At 63.3% G+C, this 17969-nt stretch overlaps 3 protein-coding genes across 3 annotated transcripts; 2 read left to right on the forward strand and 1 right to left on the reverse strand.

Annotated features, from left to right (window-relative positions):
* Positions 1 to 683: 683 nt before the first annotated feature.
* On the forward strand, positions 684 to 10787 carry LOC119564869 (protein FAM83E). Its single transcript, XM_037888277.2, has 6 exons — positions 684 to 786; positions 1508 to 2599; positions 2897 to 3064; positions 3368 to 3492; positions 6690 to 7215; positions 8427 to 10787. The coding sequence occupies exons 2-6, from the start codon at positions 2159 to 2161 to the stop codon at positions 8664 to 8666; spliced, it is 1500 nt and encodes a 499-aa protein (XP_037744205.1). The 5' UTR covers positions 684 to 786; positions 1508 to 2158; the 3' UTR covers positions 8667 to 10787.
* On the forward strand, positions 4547 to 5481 carry LOC119564880 (sperm acrosome membrane-associated protein 4-like). Its single transcript, XM_037888322.2, has one exon. It carries the CDS (start codon positions 5054 to 5056, stop codon positions 5417 to 5419), a length of 366 nt encoding a protein of 121 aa, XP_037744250.1. The 5' UTR covers positions 4547 to 5053; the 3' UTR covers positions 5420 to 5481.
* LOC119564867 lies at positions 9190 to 16637 on the reverse strand. Its single transcript, XM_043534649.1, has 10 exons — positions 16630 to 16637; positions 16044 to 16251; positions 15486 to 15626; positions 14991 to 15179; positions 14501 to 14728; positions 12750 to 12941; positions 12268 to 12498; positions 11694 to 11864; positions 11205 to 11435; positions 9190 to 10137 (listed from the first exon to the last, which is right to left on the reverse strand). Exons 2-10 carry the CDS (start codon positions 16207 to 16209, stop codon positions 9896 to 9898), a joined length of 1791 nt encoding a protein of 596 aa, XP_043390584.1. The 5' UTR covers positions 16210 to 16251; positions 16630 to 16637; the 3' UTR covers positions 9190 to 9895.
* Between the last annotated feature and the right edge of the window lie 1332 nt (positions 16638 to 17969).

A 17969-nucleotide genomic window follows, 5' to 3' on the forward strand; every position in this document is an offset into this window, starting at 1 on the left:
TTACGTGGGTGCTGGGGCCCAGGGATTCCTGGTAACAACCACCCGGCTGCCTGGCCCTGCGCCCGGCCCCCGCCCAGATCCGGGACGCTGACGCTGCCGGCTCGGTGCCTGGGGCTGCCAGGCAGGCGCTGCCCCCCGCCCCAGGGGGTGACGGAGCTTTTAGCCCCAGAGCAAACCTCCAGATCCCGCGCTCCGGCCCGGAACACCCCCTGCCCCATAGATACACATGGGGGTGTGCGGCCGGGGTTAGGCCCTGCATCCCCAGCTCTGGGAGGGGAGTGGGGGCTAGTGGTTACAGCGGGGGGGCTGGGAGCCAGGACTCCTGGGTTCTCTCCCTGGCTCTGGGAGGGGAGTGGGAGCTCGTGGGTAGAGTTGGGGGGCTGGAAGTCAGGACGCCTGGGTTCCCTTTTGATTCTTTTCTGGCCTCCTTTGCACAGCCCTGGAGGGCCCCCCCTGCTGCCAACTCGGGGGTGATTATTCGGTGCCACCCCAAGGCGAAGCATCCCCAGCCCCATTTGTTACCCACTGCCCGGGTGCCATCCCCGCCCCCGCCCTGTTTGCTCAGCGGGCAGGGTGAGGGCCCAGCCGCCTTCCCCTTTAACTGGCAGCTCTGCCCTTCCTGGGCCACTTCCCAGGAACTCCTGTGCCCAGCTCCAGGGCCTGCCCGGGGGGGCGGGCCGGGGCAGGCCCTCCGGAGCCTGAGGGGAGGAGCGCAGCCTGCGGAATCATTAACAGGGACGGGACAGAGCGTGGGAGGGAGGATATGAACCCGGATCCCTGGGGCAGGTAGGTGTGGGCTGCAATGGTTAGAGCAGGGATGGTGGGAGCCAGGACTCCTGGGTTCTCTCCCCGGCTCTGGGAGGGAAGTGGGGGCTAGTGGTTAGAGCAGGGGGGGTCTGGGAGCCAGGACTCCTGGGTTCTCTCCCCGGCTCTGGGAGGGGAATGGGGGCTAGTGGTTAGAACGGGGGTGGGGTTGGGAGCCAGGAGTCCTGGGTTCTTTCCCTGGCTCTGATAGGGGAATTGGGGGCCTGGGCTCCATTATGGCTCTTTCCCGGTTTCTCAGTTTTACGAGATTAATCCCTGGCGGGTCCAGTTCTGTTTGTTTGCAGGAAGCGATGCCCTGGTGATTAGCTTGTTCCTTCTTGGGAGCCTGGGGAGGGAAGGGGAGAGTCTATGATAGAACCCAGGCGTCCTGGCTCCCAGCCCCTCAGCTCAAACCACCGGACCCCATTTCCCTCCCAGAGCTGGGGAGAGAACCCAGGCTTCCTGGTTCCCAGCCCCCTCCTCCCCCCCCCCCGCCCCCGGCTCTAGTCATTGCACCTCACCCCCTGTCCAGTCCTGAGACCTATAACTAATAAAATGGAGGTGGGGAACCGAAAACCCACCCCTTGAACCTAATCTTATTGTGCCTTCTGCTGCGGCACCCTGCCGAGAACAGGGCGGTGGGGTGTGTCTCACTTCCCCAGAGCTGGGATCCTGCGCTGAGGCCTTGTCTCCCTCCCTCTAGGGCCTTCGAGTGGCAGAGCCCCCCAGGGCAGGAACCCAATTGCTGAGGGCTGGGTCGCGGGAGCACTCGCAGCCGCCAATCGGCCCAGGAGAGGTCCGTGCCAGCTGCCAGCCCGACAGAGGCACCCGTCTGTTTTAGATATTCTTCACTGTGGTATCTGGGGAAACTGAGGCACAGGGAGACCAAGGCCATAGCGCAGCAGGACCTTGAACCCCGGTCTCCCCAGTCTGCAGCTGTGCCTCTGACCCATAGGCGAGCCTGCCTTGTGCTCCCCAGGCGAGACGGGGGTGGGGTCCAGCTGTGAGGTGCCCCAGGACAGAGACACCCCCTGGTGTGGGGGTGTTTCCCTACAGATGTTGCTACCTCCTAGGACCGCACCGCCGGAGGTGCAGGGTGCTGAGTGTGGGGGCTTGCAGCGAACCGAATGGGGATTAGGTACCATGCTTTGGACAGGGGACAGGAAGGACAGACGACTGTGAGCTTTGTATCTGGGCAGCGCCCGGCGCAGAAAGAGAGAGGACCGACCGTCTGACCAGGTGGGCAGGGAGGTTGGCAGAGAGCAGAGTGTGTTGGGGAGGTGTCTGTGTGTGTGTGTGTGTGTGTGTGTGTGTGTGTGTGGGGTGCCCCCCAGCCCCACTTGCCACGGGGCCCATGGCGGCCTCCCAGCTGGACTGCCTGGAGGACGCCCCCGCAGGGAACCCGGTGAATGAATCCAGCCCCGAATTCTTCTACTCGGAGGGGCAGCGGCTGGCTGTGGAGGCCCTGCTGGCCGGAGGGCAGTCGGCCTACGCGCAGCGCCTGGCGCAGGACCGGCTGCGCCCCTTCCTGTCCAATGACGAGCTCCGGCACCTGGCCGAGGGGGCCCGGGACATCCCCGAGCCGGCAGGGGAGCAGGACGGGGACGCCGACGAGCTCAGCCTCAGCTACTGGCCCGGCTGCTCGGACGAGCCCATCCCTGAACTGGAGCTGGGCTGGCCCCTGGATGGGAACTGGAAGGGCACCACCTGCGTGGAGGTCTACACCCACCCGCCTGGGGACGGCGCCCCCAAGGTCAAGGAGCTGGTGCGCAGGAAAATTCAGCAGGCTGCCAAGGTAACGGGGAGCCAGGACGCCTGGGTTCTCTCCCCGGCTCTGGGAGGGGAGTGGGGTCTAGTGGTTGGAGCCCGGGTGCTGGGAGCTAGGATGCCTGGGTTCTCTCCCCGGCTCTGGGAGGGGAGTGGCGTTAGACCTCTTGTCGGGAGTCCCAGGGGAATGATACGGAGGGCTGGGAGCCTAACCTACCCTGCTCAGTCTCCCGCCCCCGAGCCGGCCAGTCTCTGCCCTGGGGCCGGGTGGGAGCTGGTGCCCCCTGGAGGCGATGTGTGCAGCTCTTTGTGGGGTGTTCTCCAGGTGGTTGCCGTAGTGATGGACGTCTTCACGGACCCCGATATCCTGCTGGATCTGCACGAGGCCGGCATGCAGCGCAGGGTCCCCGTGTACCTGATCCTGGGGGAGCAGCACCTGGCCGCCTTCCTCAGCATGGCCGAGGGGGCCTGCCTCAATGTGCGCTATATGGAGGTGAGGCCTGGCTCCTGCAGCCCAGCGCCCCCTAGTGCTGCACTGGGGCAGCGTGACGAGCCCTGACTGCTAGGGGAGAGCGCCCCCTGCTGCCCCCCTGGAGGGGTAGGGACTGCAAGGGAGAAAAGCGGGGGTGGGGGGGGGATCTGTGGCTGGGATCCAGAGATCTGGGGGGCGTTTGGCTACGCTCAGGGACCCCAGTCCCCTCTGGCTTGGGTTACCTGTCCTGGGGGTGGGGATCCCCCAAATGTTGCTGAGGCCCCAGCTCCTGATTTTGTGCATCCTCCCCGCCCCACCCCCCAGAACCTGCGGGTCCGGGTCATTGCGGGCTGCACCTTCTGGAGCCGAAAGCGCAAACAGGTCACTGGGACCCTGAAGGAGAAATTCCTGCTGATCGACGGGGACACAGTGATAACAGGGAGCTACAGGTGAGGCCCCGGGGGGGGGGGGCATCAGGGATGAATGGGAGGGGAGAGCACCCCCGCCTGGGCCCCCCCGCCTGGGCCCCCCCGCTCCCTGCAGCACCAGGGGGTTTCCTTTAGTGTCTCCCGTCTTGTCCCAGCCCAGAGGCGCCTTCTCCACGCCAGGTGAGGGGTCCCTGTATAACCAGACCCTGCTCCCCACCCCAGAGGGGCCGCATCTCAGCACCAGGCCTCTGTGTCTGCAATGGGGTGGGGGGTTGTGTGATGGGGATGGACCCGTTCCGGCTGGGCAGCGAGGCTAGGAATGTATTGAACTCAGTTCACGAGTGGTGAGAAAAGCTCTCGGTTTAAGCAGTGTTGGGATGCATGGATCATACAGGGCAGTGTGGGTGCTGGTGGGGGTGTGTGTGAGATATGCCACCCCTTTGTGCTTTGCAGAAGGGAGAGCGCCCCCTGACAAGGGGTCAGCACCCCCATGCTGCAGAAGGAATCCTGCAGCAGAGTGTGGGGAAGGGACCAGACCCCCTAGATCCTGCAATGGGTTGCGGCTGAGATGGAGATGGAGTCCTGGCTCCCAGCCCCCCTCCTCTAACCACTAGACCCCCTCCCCTCCCAGAGCCAGGGAGAGAACCCAGGAGTCCTGGCTCCCAGCCCCCTCCACCCTCCACTCTAACCACTAGACTCTCTTTAGTTGATGACTCTATCACTCCTCTCTCTGGGCTCCAGACCTCATGGTGACATCACTCTCTGTGTCATCATTCACTGTGACATCACCAGGCTCTGGCTGGAATGGGCCAATGAGAATCTTGCAGCCTTATTGTGAGGTCATCGCTGCTGGGCTACTCATTCTGGGCAGGGGGTCTCGGGGCAGCACTGGCTCTCTGCAGTGGCCGCGACTGGTAGCCCACAGCGACCCGGTTAGGGACAGGCACGTTCGGAGGGGCTGGGAATCTGGATCCTCCAGCCAGACCCGCGTTCTGAACTCGCCGAGTCCTCGTGGCTCCCACCAGGTTCTGGAGTGACTGGAGCCGAGCAATTGGGATCCAGCTCGTTCCCTGGTTCTGACGTCCCTGGAGCCAGGAGATCCGGATCCAGACTCCGGTTCTGACGTCCCTGGAGCCAGGAGATCCGGATCCAGACTCCGGTTCTGACGTCCCTGGAGCCAGGAGATCCGGATCCAGACCCTGGTTCTGCCATTCCCAGAGCAGCCCGGATCCAGACTCCGGTTCTGACGTCCCTGGAGCCAGGAGATCCGGATCCAGACCCAGACTCCGGTTCTGACGTCCCTGGAGCCAGGAGATCCGGATCCAGACCCAGACTCCGGTTCTGACGTCCCTGGAGCCAGGAGATCCGGATCCAGACCCAGACTCCGGTTCTGACGTCCCTGGAGCCAGGAGATCCGGATCCAGACCCTGGTTCTGCCATTCCCAGAGCAGCCCGGATCCAGACTCCGGTTCTGAAGTCGCTGAGTCAGGAGGGCCGGGACCTGGTCGTGACGTCCCCAGCGTGGCCCGGATCCAGACTCCGGTTCTGCCCTCCCCGTCTGTGCGATCACCCCGCTGCTCTCATGCTGCCCCTGCTGGCGCTGTCTCTCCTGGTGGCGCTGCCCGGCTCCAGCCCCAAGGAGTGCTTCTTCTGCGAGGTGACCTCCTCCCGCTACTGCCCCAGCACCCGGATGAGCTGTGCCCCGGACGAGGACTGCTTCGTGGGGCATGGTGCCGCCCTGGGGGTCTCCCTCATCCAGACCAAGGGCTGCACCCGGGCCATCCGCTGCGGCAAGGAGCACCCCATCACCCACATGGGGGTGACCTACAGCCTGGTCACCCAGTGCTGCAAGGGCAGCCTGTGTAACGGGGCCGGCGCCCCCCCGCGAGGGCCCAGCCTGGGCCTGCAGCTGGTGCTGGGCACGGCCGTCCTGCTGGGGGCGCTGTGAGAGACTGGGGGGGGGTGGGGGAAGAGGCGTTGGAGGAATAAAGCCCTGGCACGGGGCGACGGCTGGTGTGGTTGTCTCTGCGCCGAGCTGGGGCGGCGGGGGTCCAGGGTTGGGGTGGATTAAACAGGGCGGGGGGACAGGACAGCAGGAAGTGAGAACTGGGAATAGGACCCAGGCATCTGGGGGTGCATGCAGAGTCGTGGGGGATGGGAAGGGCAGCGGGCGGAATGGCAAACTGGGACTGGAACCCAGGCGTCCGGGGGTGAATGCAGAGTCATGGGGAGATGGGAAGGGGAGCGGGGGGAAATGGCAAACTGGGAGTAGAACCCAGGCGTCCAGGGATATACTTCCCCTCCCCCGTTTGCTGTGACCCCCCACCCCATGTCACACCCGTGCCACATTGGCTCTTTGGGACAAGGACCGTCTTTGCATTGGCACTACAGGAATCGGCCCCATGATCGGTGCCCACGAACCCCCGCGTCCGGGCCCAATCTCAGCTGGGCCTGTGGCCGTCCGCTTCCCCCAGTGCCCCCTGCCTCGGGGCCTCAGTGCCCCACCCCCAGAGGGGACGCGTGTCCGCGCTGGGCAGGGGGTCCCGGTATAACCAGCCCCCGGGCCCGCCCCAGAGGTGGTCGCCCCTCAGCACCGGGAGTCGGGTGCAGCGACGCCGCTGTTCACACTCCCCCGAGCAGACGCTCTCCTGTGGGGAAGGTGCCATTTGCCCGGGGGGGCAGGGTCCCCCCATTTCCGAGCGTTTTATTTTCCTTGGGGACGTTTCCAATTGTGTTTGTTCACAACGTTTAATTTTTCTCTCTGTCTCCCCGTCTCCCATCCCCCTGCACCCCACTTGTCCCTTCCCCGTCCCCCTGCACCCCACTCACCCGGCCCCCATCCTGCTATCCTCTGGCCCCTCTCCCATCCCTCCTGCACCCTACTATCCTCCACTGGTCCCTCCTCCTGCACCCTGCTCCCCCCTATTCACCCCTGCACCCCCACTATCCCCCACTTGCCCGTCCCCCCACCCCCCTGCACCCACTCACCCTGCTATCCTCTGGTTCCTCCCCCCACCCGTCCTGCACCCACTATCCCCTATTTGCCCCTGCTCCCCACTATCCCCTCCCTCACCCCTCCTCCACCCTCCCTGCACCCCACTCGCACCTCCCCCAACCCTGCTGCACCCCACTCTCCTCCCTTCCCTTGCACACCCCGCTATCTTCCTTCCCCTCCCCCACTCGCTCCTGCACCCCCCCATCCCTACACCACCCCGCAGCTTCACGTGGAGCGACGCCCGGCTGAGCCGCCAGCTGGTGACGCTGCTGACGGGCGAGATCGCCGGGGCCTTCGACCGCGAGTTCCGGACCCTCTACGCCGCCTCCCGCCCGCTGGCGCCTGCCCGGGCCTCCCCGCTCGGCCCCCCGGCCCCGCCCCGGGACGGCCGCCCCAACGGCCAGCCCGCCCCCTACCGCAGTGAGCTGGGCGGGCTGCAGCTCTCCAAGGGCGCCCACCGAGTGGCCGAGCGCCGCTCCGTGGCCCCCCAGCCCGTGGCCAAGACCCGGGCCGGGGAGTGGGAGCTCGTGCGGGCCACCCGGGCCATGGCCGGCGACGAGCACCCGGCCCTGCCCCGGCGCCTGGGCCCCGAGGGCCACAGCGCCCTGAGCGACGTGGACCAGGGTGGCAAGCCGGGCCGCCTGGCAGGCGCCGTGGGGCAGAGACCCAGCAAGTCCCTCTGGGACCTGAGCCGCCTCTCCCAGCTCTCCGGCTCCAGCGACGGCCTCGAGCCGGGGGACGAGGCGAAGGTGAGCGGGCAGCGCCAGGCCAGGGGGGTGGCCTGTGTATCCTGGGGCACAGGACTGGGGATTTGGGGGGTTCACTATATCCTGGGGGGCAGGGCTGGGGGTCAGGGGGCCCTGTGTATCCCGGGGTGCAGGACTTGGGACTAGGGGGGTTCACTGTATATTCTGGGGGGCAGGGTTTGGGATTAGGGGTCCCATCTGTACCCCAGAGGGCAGGGCTTAGGATGTGGGGGTCCCTATGTATCCTGGGGGCAGGCCTGGGGATTGGGGGGGTCCTGTGTATCCCAGGGGAACAGGGTTTGGGATTTGGGGGCTTTGTGTATCCCAGGGTGGGGACACGGTTGGGGCCCCTTTGTATCCCAGGGTGGGGGCAGACCTGGGAGCCCCAGGCTGGAGATTGCCCCGTCCCCCTTGCGTCCCAGGCAGGGCTGGGGGGTGGCGTGATGCCCCCCCCCCCCCGCATCTCCGGTCCCAGCTGCGCCCTGGGCCCTGCCTTAGTGCAACATCTCCTCCGCCCTGGGTCAATATTGACCCAGGCGCCGCTCCCAGCTCTGCCCCATGGGGCCTTTGCCCTCCCTGGGCGAGCTGTGGGGCCGAGGGGGAGCAGCGCCTGTCCCCCAGCCCCTGACACCCCCTTAATTCCCATCTGCATCTCCCCTGCTCCAGTGTCTCCTCCTCTCCCTTTCCTCCGTCCCTCCCTCCCCCCCTGGCTTTTCTCCATCCTCTCTTCTCCTTCGCTGCCCCTGCCCAAGGACCTGCCATGGGGGGCTGGGGTGGGGGGGGCATACAAGGGGGGAAGGCACTGCGGGATCCTACCCCCTGCACCTTTGTGCTGGGGGACCCTGGGGTGGGATGGAGAAATGCTGGGGGGCAGGGTGTGCCATGGCAGGGACCCACCAGGAAGATCTGGGGGGGGAGGGAATTCAAGGATGGAGGGTATACGGGGGGGAGCAGGGACCCATTGGGTGCGAAGATAGGGGTAAAGGCTTGGAGGGATTTGGGGGGTAGTGGGGGGGGGCAGATGGAGCTGCTGGAAGGGGCTGGGACATGGGCAGGAGCGCCCCAAGGGGGGCATTGCAGGGGGGAGAGGTTTGGGGGTCAGAGGGGCACTGGGGTGCTGCTGGGGCAGAGGGTGCTGGGCCAGGGGGACTGGGGTGCTCCCAGATGGCACTAACTCTCCCTTGGGGGCTGCCCCCCCATTCCTTCCCCACCAGGGCAAGCACAAGTGGGGCCTGCAGGACACGCCAGCCCGGGCGCTGATGAGGCGGAGGGGCGCCCCCCCGGCCGGCGAGGAGCCCCGCCCTGCCCCCCTCTTCCTGTCGCCCGCCTACATGCCCCCGCCGCAGGGCTTCCGGGCCTTGGGCCGGCTGCAGGGGCAGCTCTACCATGGGGCCTCGGCCCTGCCCCGGGTCTGGGGGGCCCCCCACGGCTACAGCAGGGAGCGTCGCTATTGACCGGGCAGCTACCGGTATCGGCCGGCAGGGGGGGGCAGATGAGAGAGACCCTCCCCCCCCCCACATCTTCCCATGCTGCCCCCAACTGGGGTAGGCCCATCGGTTACACTGGACCCAGGGTGGGAGCAGGAAGGAGTTACATGGGGGGGGGGGGGGAGTCAGGGCCAGCGTATGGGCCGGACTTGAACCCCCTGCATGCGCCGGGCCTGTTTTCAGCCCGGGGCTGAACTGATGAGGCTGGGAAGTCCCTGGAATCAACCCGGCACTGGAAGCCACGGTCCTGGAGTCACTGGGAGGAACTGGCGGGCCTGGAGGGGGCCAGGGCTCGGTGTTTTGCAGCCCTGCGGGCGGGCGAGTACGGATTATACGGGGACACGAAAGCAGGAGGTGGAGGATGATTGGGGGCAGCTCAGCACCACACAGGGCATGCACCCCCCAGCACAGCTGGCATTACAGTGTGTATGGTGGGGAGGGGGGGGGGGGGCACTGATTAAACTGGCATGACCTGGGAGTGCAGATTTCCTCCCCCGCCTCAGGGGTGAACTGGGCTCAGCCCTAGCAGCTAGGGGGGTGCTGGAGCGTTAATGGGATCAGCTGGGACAGGGGGCTAGGGGAAGCCCCCGGGGCATTTCCAGGCACCACTGGTGGCTATACTGGGATGTCCAGTGCCACACCGGAAGGCTGGGAAGCAACACTTTGAAGGAGCCAGAGCCCAAGCAACTGGGCCAAGAACTGGGTTTTAATGGGGTCTAGTGGTTGGGGGCAGGGGAGTCTAGTGGTTAGAGCAGGGGGGGGACTGGGAAGCTGGGTTCTGTTGCCAGCTGGCATGCTGCTGAGGGACAATAATTATGTACAAACCACCACAACAAGGGGCTTTTCCAGTTGAAAGAGGGAGTTTTTGTTTCCTTGCGGCATTTACCCTGCACCTGCTGGTTTGGGACCCTGGAGCAGGGGCCCATCAGGGCTAAAGCCCCAGCTCCTGGAGTCATGAGACCTTTGTTGGGTCTCTACTGGCAATTAACAAGGCCCCTCTTGGCCTCTGGGGCTTGGGAAGAAAAGTGGCAGGGGAAGAAACATGACCAACCCTTGCCAGGGTCTGAGGGTGCTTGAGCCGACTACTCCCGCTGGGGGACTTGCTCTAGGGGTGGGGCCTTCACTCCCAGCTCCACTGCTCTGGGCCTCTGTGGGAGAGAAGGGAAAAAGCCCCTCACATTCCCGCATCAGACAAATCACAGGGCTGCCAACTGTAGGTGGGAGGAGACCATCCCCCCTGCAGGGGTATCCCCTAAGCCCCTCCCCCCACACCAAGCGGCTCTGGCCCCACAAGGAGGCAGGCAGGGGTGGGAGCCTGGGGGCCCTCGCCTCTGCCTCAGAATCGCTGCACCCAGCCTCTCGGCTCCCTCCAACACTCCCAGCCTGGGGGGCAGCACTCCCCCCAGCAGAAGGTCAGCAGGAGTTGGGGTCCATGGGGCTGCAGAGAAGAAAAACAGGGAGGTGGGCTCAGGGAGAGGCAGTGGGACCCTAAAAATGGCACCACACGCTCCTCCAACATCCTCCCAGCCTCTCCCCCCACCACTTCTGGGCTCTTACCACTTTATAAGCACCACAGCCAACATCTACTTTCCAGAGGGTAACAACCTACTACTGCTGCCGGCAGCAGACACGCACAGCCATTTGGGTCACACTCTGGGCTTGTTGAGAGAAGTGTGGGGCCATGTTTGCTGAGGCCCCACCCATTTCAGGCAATCTGTGGGGGGCCCAAAGCCCTGGTTCCACTGTCCCCACTTTCATCATCCCTGGACACCCCCCCCCACCCCAAGTTGGGTCACGAGCAGGAATTGACACACAACTAGAGCCAGAGGAGGTGGGTTTTCCAAATGACAGGAAATGCCATGGCTTTGAAGTTGGACCTGTTCTGAAACATTTTGCACAATTTCCTCCAAATTTTTTCAAATACACAAACAAAGGGGGTCAAAACTCGGCTCTCCTCCGTTTGGATTTTTATCATAACCAAGGGTTTTGACGGACCAGGCCCTGGTCTTTTTAGAGTTTCCTTTCAGGTCAAAAATAGTTTGGAGGAAAACTTGCAGCCGGTGAGTTCCTTGTTTGACCTCTTTGTTTGGGGAAGAAAACAAAAAACCCCAAAAGATTCTGTTCCCAAAGCACCAAGAAGTTTTTCCTCCCCACTAAACGAAATTTCATCCAAGTCAGACGCATGCGATTTCGTTTTGGGGGATGGAGGGGGGGGGTGTCAAAAACCCTTCTGATGAAAACCCAGCTGGCTTCACACCCCACCTCCAGGGCAGGAGGAACCAGATTCCCAGGCCAGATGGGAGCATGGTGATCATCCGGTCTGACCTCCTGCGTAACACAGGCCGCAACGAACTCCTTGAAAACGAGAGACGGGCACAGCTGACGCCTGCCTGAGTTTGCCAGGAGCCTGAGCCAGAGGAGGCGACAGTGGGTGGGTGGATCCAGAGGGCCACAGACTCAGCGTAGAAGGGAGAGGGGCAAAAATCTCCCCCCCCCCGCACCCACCTGCTTGGAGGTGCAAGGTGTATGTGCGGCCTCTGGAGGACTTGTGCAGCCAGATCCCGGGCACCTGCCCCAGCAGCCCCAGGACGTCTTTATACCCTGCTTCCCGGCTCAGTGCTGCCAGGTCCAGGTCGTGGTCCCGCCACACAGCCTCCAGCAGTTTGGGCAGCCCCAAGCCCAGGGGGAAGGGGCACAGGACGTTCCACAAAAAGGGGCCAAGGGTGGCAGCCACACCTGGGGACAGACACACCCAGAGATCAGAAGCAGAGAGGCACCTGGGACCCTGGAGATTGGAGCCAGCTCAAACCTTAGAACCTAGGGGGGTCCTGCTCTAACCACTAGCCCCCACTCCACTCCCAGAGCCAGGGATAGAACCCAGGAGTCCTGGCTCCCACATCCTCTCCCTCCGCTCTAACCTCTGGACCCCACTCCCCTCCCGGTGCCAGGGATTGAACTCAGGAGTCCTGGCTCCCAACTCTGCACTTTAACCACCTCCGTCTCCCATGGATTTCCATCTCTTCGGCTGCTGGCGTGCCAGGTCCCCTCTTCCGGGGCAGCAGGAGGCAGAGGACCCAGGATCCGAGCACGGGGCTGGCTGTGATTGGCTGCTGCCTGGGGCTGGACTGGGGGGTCCCCCCGGGGCTGCTGCAGATTCATCTGCTGCTAGAAAGGGGAGAAAAGTAACAATCTATAGCCAAAAAAAATCCCTGACACCGACCAGAGATAATGCAGCCACAGGGCTGTGGGGTGGGTCAGAGACCCTGGAGTGGCGGGGGGAGATCAAGGCAGGATACAGCTGGTGTGCACCCTCCCACTGCCCCCTCCTGCCCACCAAACAGCCTCCTCAGGGTGCAGAATCTCAGCACTCCTCAAAATGAAAAATGAAGCCTCTTGCCGTTCAGGCCACCACAAACGGCTCAAAACCAGGAACCAGGCACAGCTGAAGCCTGCCTGAGTTTGCTGGGAGCCTGAGCCAGGAGGAGGCAACAGTGGGTGGGTGGATCCAGAGGGCCACAGACTCAGTTTAGAAGGGAGAGGGCAAAAATCTCCCCCCCCCCCCACCCACCTGCATGGAGGTGCAAGGTGTATGTGCGGCCTCTGGAGGACTTGTGCAGCCAGATCCCGGGCACCTGCCCCAGCAGCCCCAGGACGTCTTTATACCCTGCTTCCTGGCTCAGCGCTGTCAGGTCCAGGTCATGGTCCTGCCGCACGGCCTCCAGCAGCTTGGGCAGCCCCAGGCCCAGGGGAAAGGGGCGCAGGACATGCCCCAGAAAGGGGGCGAGGGTGGCAGCCACACCTGGGGACAGACACACCTAGAGATCAGAAGCAGAGAGGCACCTGGGACCCTGGAGATTGGAGCTAGCTCCAACCTTAGAACCTAGAGGGTCCTGCTCTAACTACTAGTCCCCACTCCTCTCCCAGAGCCAGGGATAGAACCCAGGAGTCCTGGCTCCCAGCCCCCCTGCTCTAACCACTGGACCCCACTCCCCTCCCAGTGCCAGGGATTGAACCCAGGAGTCCTGGCTCCCAACTCTGTGCTTTAACCACCTCTGTCTCCCATGGATTTCCGTCTCTTTGACCGAGCAGGCTTCTTCGGTTGCTGGCACACCATGTCCCCTCTTCTGGGGCGGCAGGAGGCAGAGGACCCAGGATCTGAGTGCAGGGCTGGCTGTGACTGGCTGCTGCATGGGGCTAGACTCGGGGGGTCCCCCGGGGCTGGTGCGTATTCATCTGCCAATGCTAGAAAGGGGAGAAAAGTAACAGAATCTACAGCAAAAATAAATAAAAATCACTGATACGGACCAGAGATAAAGCAGACACAGGGCTGCGGAGTGGGTCAGAGACCCTGTGGGGTGGAGATCAAGGCGGGATACAGCCGGCATGCACCCACCCATTGCCCCCTCCTGCCCGCCAAACAGCCTCCTCAGGATGCAGAACCTCAGCGCTCCTCGAAACGAAAAATGAAGCCTCCCGCCGTTCGGGCTGTTACCAACTGCTCAAAATGATGAAACAGGCACAGCCGACGCCTGCCTGAGCCCGCCGGGAGCCTGAGCCCGTCTCTCCGAGAGGGAGGAGGAGCCACCGAGTGTAAGCAGCTCAGCATCAGTTGAACTGGGGGCAGCTCCCCCTCTCACACAACAACGAGTTCAGGCTCTGGGCAGACTCAGGCAGGCAGTTCTGAGCACGCTGTTGAGACACAGGGGGGAGGGTTGTCACGGAGTCCCTGGGCGATGCTCTGGAACTGCTCCCCATGAAGCCAGGCAGGACTCTGGGGCAGTCGCCTTCCTGTGAGCAGCCTGTCTGCAGGACACACAGCTCACCCGGCTTCCACCTTCCTGGGTCTGACCTCGGAGCATTCAGCATCCTCTGCCCTTCCGTGCGCTTCCCACAGCGAGTCCGCCCAGGCGGGGTCTTGGGGAAGCCAGAGGGTCCTGCCCCCAAACTCCGCAGTCAGACGTGACTCTCAGCCAGCCAGCAAAACAGAGGTTTATTAGACGACAGGAACATGGTCTAGAACAGCTTGCAGGTGCAGAGAACCGGACCCCTCAGCCGGGTCCATTTTGGGGGGCAGTGAGCCGGACCACCACGTCTGCCCTTCACCCCATGTCCCAGCCAGCCCCAAACTGAAACTCCCTCCAGCCCCTCCTCCTCTGGGCTTTGTCCCTTTCCCGGGCCAGGAGGGCACCCGATTCCTTTGTTCTCCAGCCCTTTAGCTCTCACCTTGCAGGGGGGAAGGGCCCAGGCCACCAGTTGCCAGGAAACAGGTTATCGGCCATTCTCTGTGTCCAGACCCCTGCACGCACCTGCCCTCTAGGGCTCTGCAACGATCATACACCCTTATCCCACCCCCTAGATACTTAAGAACTGCCTAGGGGAAACTGAGGCACCCCCACACTATTCAGAGGAAACATTGAGAACAGTCCCACTTTGTCACAGAGGGATAGCTGAGTGGTTTGAGCATTGGCCTGCTAAACCCAGGGTTGTGAGTTCAATCCTTGAGGGGGCCATTTAGGGATCTGGGGCAAAAATTGGGGATTGGCCCTGCTTTGAGCAGGGGGTTGGACTAGATACCTCCCGAGGTCCCTTCCAAGCCTGTTAGTCTAGGAGTCTATGATACACACCTGCCCATGCGTAGAGGCAGAGCGCCCTCTGCTGGGCCACGAGAATGCAGCACTGGCTACTAAGCAGGGGAACACACCCCGGCGAGAGGGGCGGTAATATTGGGATTGCTGCCATGTTTTGGGGAGCCAGGGCAGGCCTGACGGGAAGGGGCAATTCACACACCCACCAGCCCCTACCTCTCTCAAGCTGGATAAGGCACTGGGGGCCCCTCTCAGGGGTGCATACCCGCAGCCCAGGCACCTGGGCCAGCAGCCCCAGGACGTCCGGGGCACTCTCAGCCCGGCACAGAGCCTCCACGTCGACCCCGTGCTGGTTCCTCATGAGCTCCAGCAGCTTTGCCAGCCTCAGGCCCGAGGCGAAGGCCGACAGGATGCCCTGCACCAGTGGGACAATGGCCGCGAGGCCTGGGATGGACGGACAGACAGAGAGAGCACAGAGCTTGGGGTTAGGAGTCACCACTGGAGATTGTAGTCAGTGGAAACCCTAGAACCAAGGAGTCCTGCTGTAACCACTAGACCCCACTCCCCTCCCAGAGTCCAGGCTGGAACCCAGGAGTCCTGGCTGGAACCCAGGAGTCCTGGCTCCCAGCCCCCTGCTCTAACCACGAGCCCCCACTCCCGGGGTAGAACCCAGGAGCCCTGGCTCCCATCTCTCCCCTTGAACCACCTCTGTTTCCCATGGATTTCCAACTCTCCGACCGAGCAGGCTTCTTCGGCTGCTGGCGCACCAGGTCCCTTGTTCCAGGGCAGGAGGCAGAGGGTCCGGGATCCGAGCGCGCGGCTGGCTGCGACTGGCTGCTGCATGGGGCTAGACTGGGGAGGCCCCCCGAGGCCGGTGCGGATTCATCTGCCAACTCTACAATGAAGGGCGGAGAGAAGGAAGAGAATCGACAGCAAAATAAAACTCACCGACACGGAGCAGAGATACCCAGCAACAGGGCCGCGGGGTGGGTCAGAGACTCCTGGGGGAGATCAAGGCTGAGATGCACCCACCCACCGCTCCCGCCAGTCCACCAAGCCTGCCGAATCTCAGCGCTCCTCGGGACGAAAAACAGTCTCTTGCCGCCCCCCCCATCTAACCCACGGGACCTCACTTCCCTCCCAGAGCTGGGGAGAGAACCCAGGAGTCCTGCTCCTTCCCCCCCATCCCCAGCCTCCTCACTTCTTGGCCCAGCCGGTTCCTTGGGCCACTCGTGAGCCGGGTCCCAGTGGTCGGTGGTCCAGTGGCTGGGGGAAATGGAGCATCGGGACCGGGAAGTGGAGCACGGCCAGCTGGGGGTACCCCATGTGAGGGGATCCCGACCTGAAGTGGGGAGAGAAGCCAACCCGGGGGAGATGGGAAGAGCCTGGGGGCAGAGGATATAGGGCTGGGGGCCCTAACCGTGCCCCCCATGGACCCCAACCCCATGGAGAAGATACAGAGTACAGGCCCTGGGCGGGGGGGCAGTGAAGCCACCCAGGACAGACAGATGGACAGGCAGAGGGTCCGTGACACCTGGGACAGAAACAGATCAGAGCCACGGACACACCAGGCCTATAGCTCCCCCTGACCCCCAACGCTCCCCCCAGCCTACAAAACCCCTCCACCCCCTCTCTTTGCCCCCAGCCCTCTCCATCCCAACCCCCATCTTTGTCCCCTTAAACCCTCCTCCTCCCATCACCTCCCACCCACAGAGTCTTCTCCACCAGCAAGGCAAAGGGGTGCCCCCCCCCACCATACCAGCTGGCTCCAGGGGCTCCCACTCCATGGGAGTCTCTGTCCGGGGTGGGGAGCAGCAAGGTCTCTTCCTAGCAGGGGAGCTCCCCTCCTCGGCCAACATGTCCCTGTTCGAGCCCAGCTCTGGGGAGCCAGCAGCCACCACCACCACCTCAAGCCAGGGCTCCATGGTGCCCAGCCAGGACTTCAGCCAGCCCCAGGCGCAGCCCACCTGTGAGAGAAGAGCTTGTGAGCCAGAGACAGAACCCAGGAGTCCTGGCTCCCAGCTCCTCCCCTGCTCCAACCCACTAGACCCCACTCCCATCCCAGAGCCAGGAAAGGACCTAGGAGTCCCGGCTTCCAGCCCTACCCCTGCTCTAACCCACTAGACCTCATTCTCCTCCCAGAGCCAGGAAAGAACCCAGGAGTCCTGGCTCCCAGCTCCTCCCCACTAGACCCCACTCCCATCCCAGAGCCAGGAAAGGACCTAGGAGTCCCGGCTTCCAGCCCTACCCCTGCTCTAACCCACTAGACCTCATTCTCCTCCCAGAGCCAGGAAAGGACCCAGGAGTCCTGGCTCCCTTTAGAGAGCTTCAAACAAATGACCTACCAGGACAAATACCAAAAACAGAAAGCAGCTACCTATCTCCTAGGGGTGCCCTTTATACCTTAATCCCTTATGGGGCGGGACCCAAGGGAGCCAATCAGGAGACATCCTCTGGTCACTCAAGGCGGGATCCGGAGAGCAGGCCTTGCCATTGGCTGGTGCTCAGAGCCAATCCCTTGTGCCTTCTCGGAGTTCCAGGCCCTCCCCATTTTCTAGGCCTTGGATGAGGGAGGGGAGCATTGCTGGTGGGGAGGGAGACACTGGGGGTCAGTTAAGATGTGAGGGGGCATTTTGGGGGGGGTCACTGAGGGGGAGGTTTACAGGCCTCCTGTGTGGGGGAGGGGTCCCTCAGTGGGGACACTTTAGAGGGGGGTATCAGGTATTTGGAGGTCAGGGAGTATGTGAACGGCTCTCCTGAAAGAGGGCATGGGGGGGCCAAAGAGAACAGTGTTAGTCTCCTTGGCAGGGATCCTTTGAGGGGGATGGGGGGGGGGGGGACTGAGAGGGCATATGGGAGTGTCAGGGGGCACTGGGGGCCCTGTGCTTCCAGAGTAGCAACTATGCGGGGAGATGACAGGCATAGGGGGCTGGGGGTTGTCGCAGCAGGCCACAGTCCTGGCAGTGCCAGGGTAAAGGATGACTGCAGGCTGGGAGCTGCAGGCAGAGTTAAAGCTGTAAAGGACGCCTTGCCCCAGGGGGATCCAGGCCAATTGTATAATCTGGGCTCAGAGACTGGCCTGCACAACTTGGAAAGGGGGAGGCAGTGGGCTGAGTGGGTGGGGCAGGGTGGGGTGGTGGGGGGAGTGTCACAGAACAAGCCAAATCTGCTGGGGAACAGGGGCAGAGCTGTGCCCCCAGCTGAGGCAATGTGGGTCGTGGGCCTATTTGGGGCACTGCTAGAAGGGAGCAGATCAAGTGGAGGGGGTGGCCTGGATTTTAACTCTCTGTGTCCCAGGCCCCAGAGGCTGCAGTTTAGGGAGCCATATCTGCAAGGCACGCTTGACGCGGTGTGAACCAAGTCTGGGGGTGGGGAGGAATATTCTTGAGATGCCGAATGGGACAGAGATGGTCACTATACCCCCCAGCTCTGATCCTGCACTTTTCCATAGCGGATCCCCCAGGCTGCATTTTTCCAGATGGGGAAACTGAGGCACGGGAGAGGGCATGGGGAAGCAACTTGCCCAGGGTCCCCCAGCAGGCCAAAGTCAGGAAGACAGACAGACAGACAGACAGAGACACACACACACACACACACACACAGAGTGCTCTAACCACTAGGCCATACTACTGCCTGGGGAACTACCGCACACTAGGAACAAGCTGGTCCAAAGTCAGAAATGCCA

The sequence above is a fragment of the Chelonia mydas genome, chromosome 23 (assembly GCF_015237465.2).
Source record: "Chelonia mydas isolate rCheMyd1 chromosome 23, rCheMyd1.pri.v2, whole genome shotgun sequence".
NCBI lineage: Eukaryota > Metazoa > Chordata > Testudines > Cheloniidae > Chelonia > Chelonia mydas.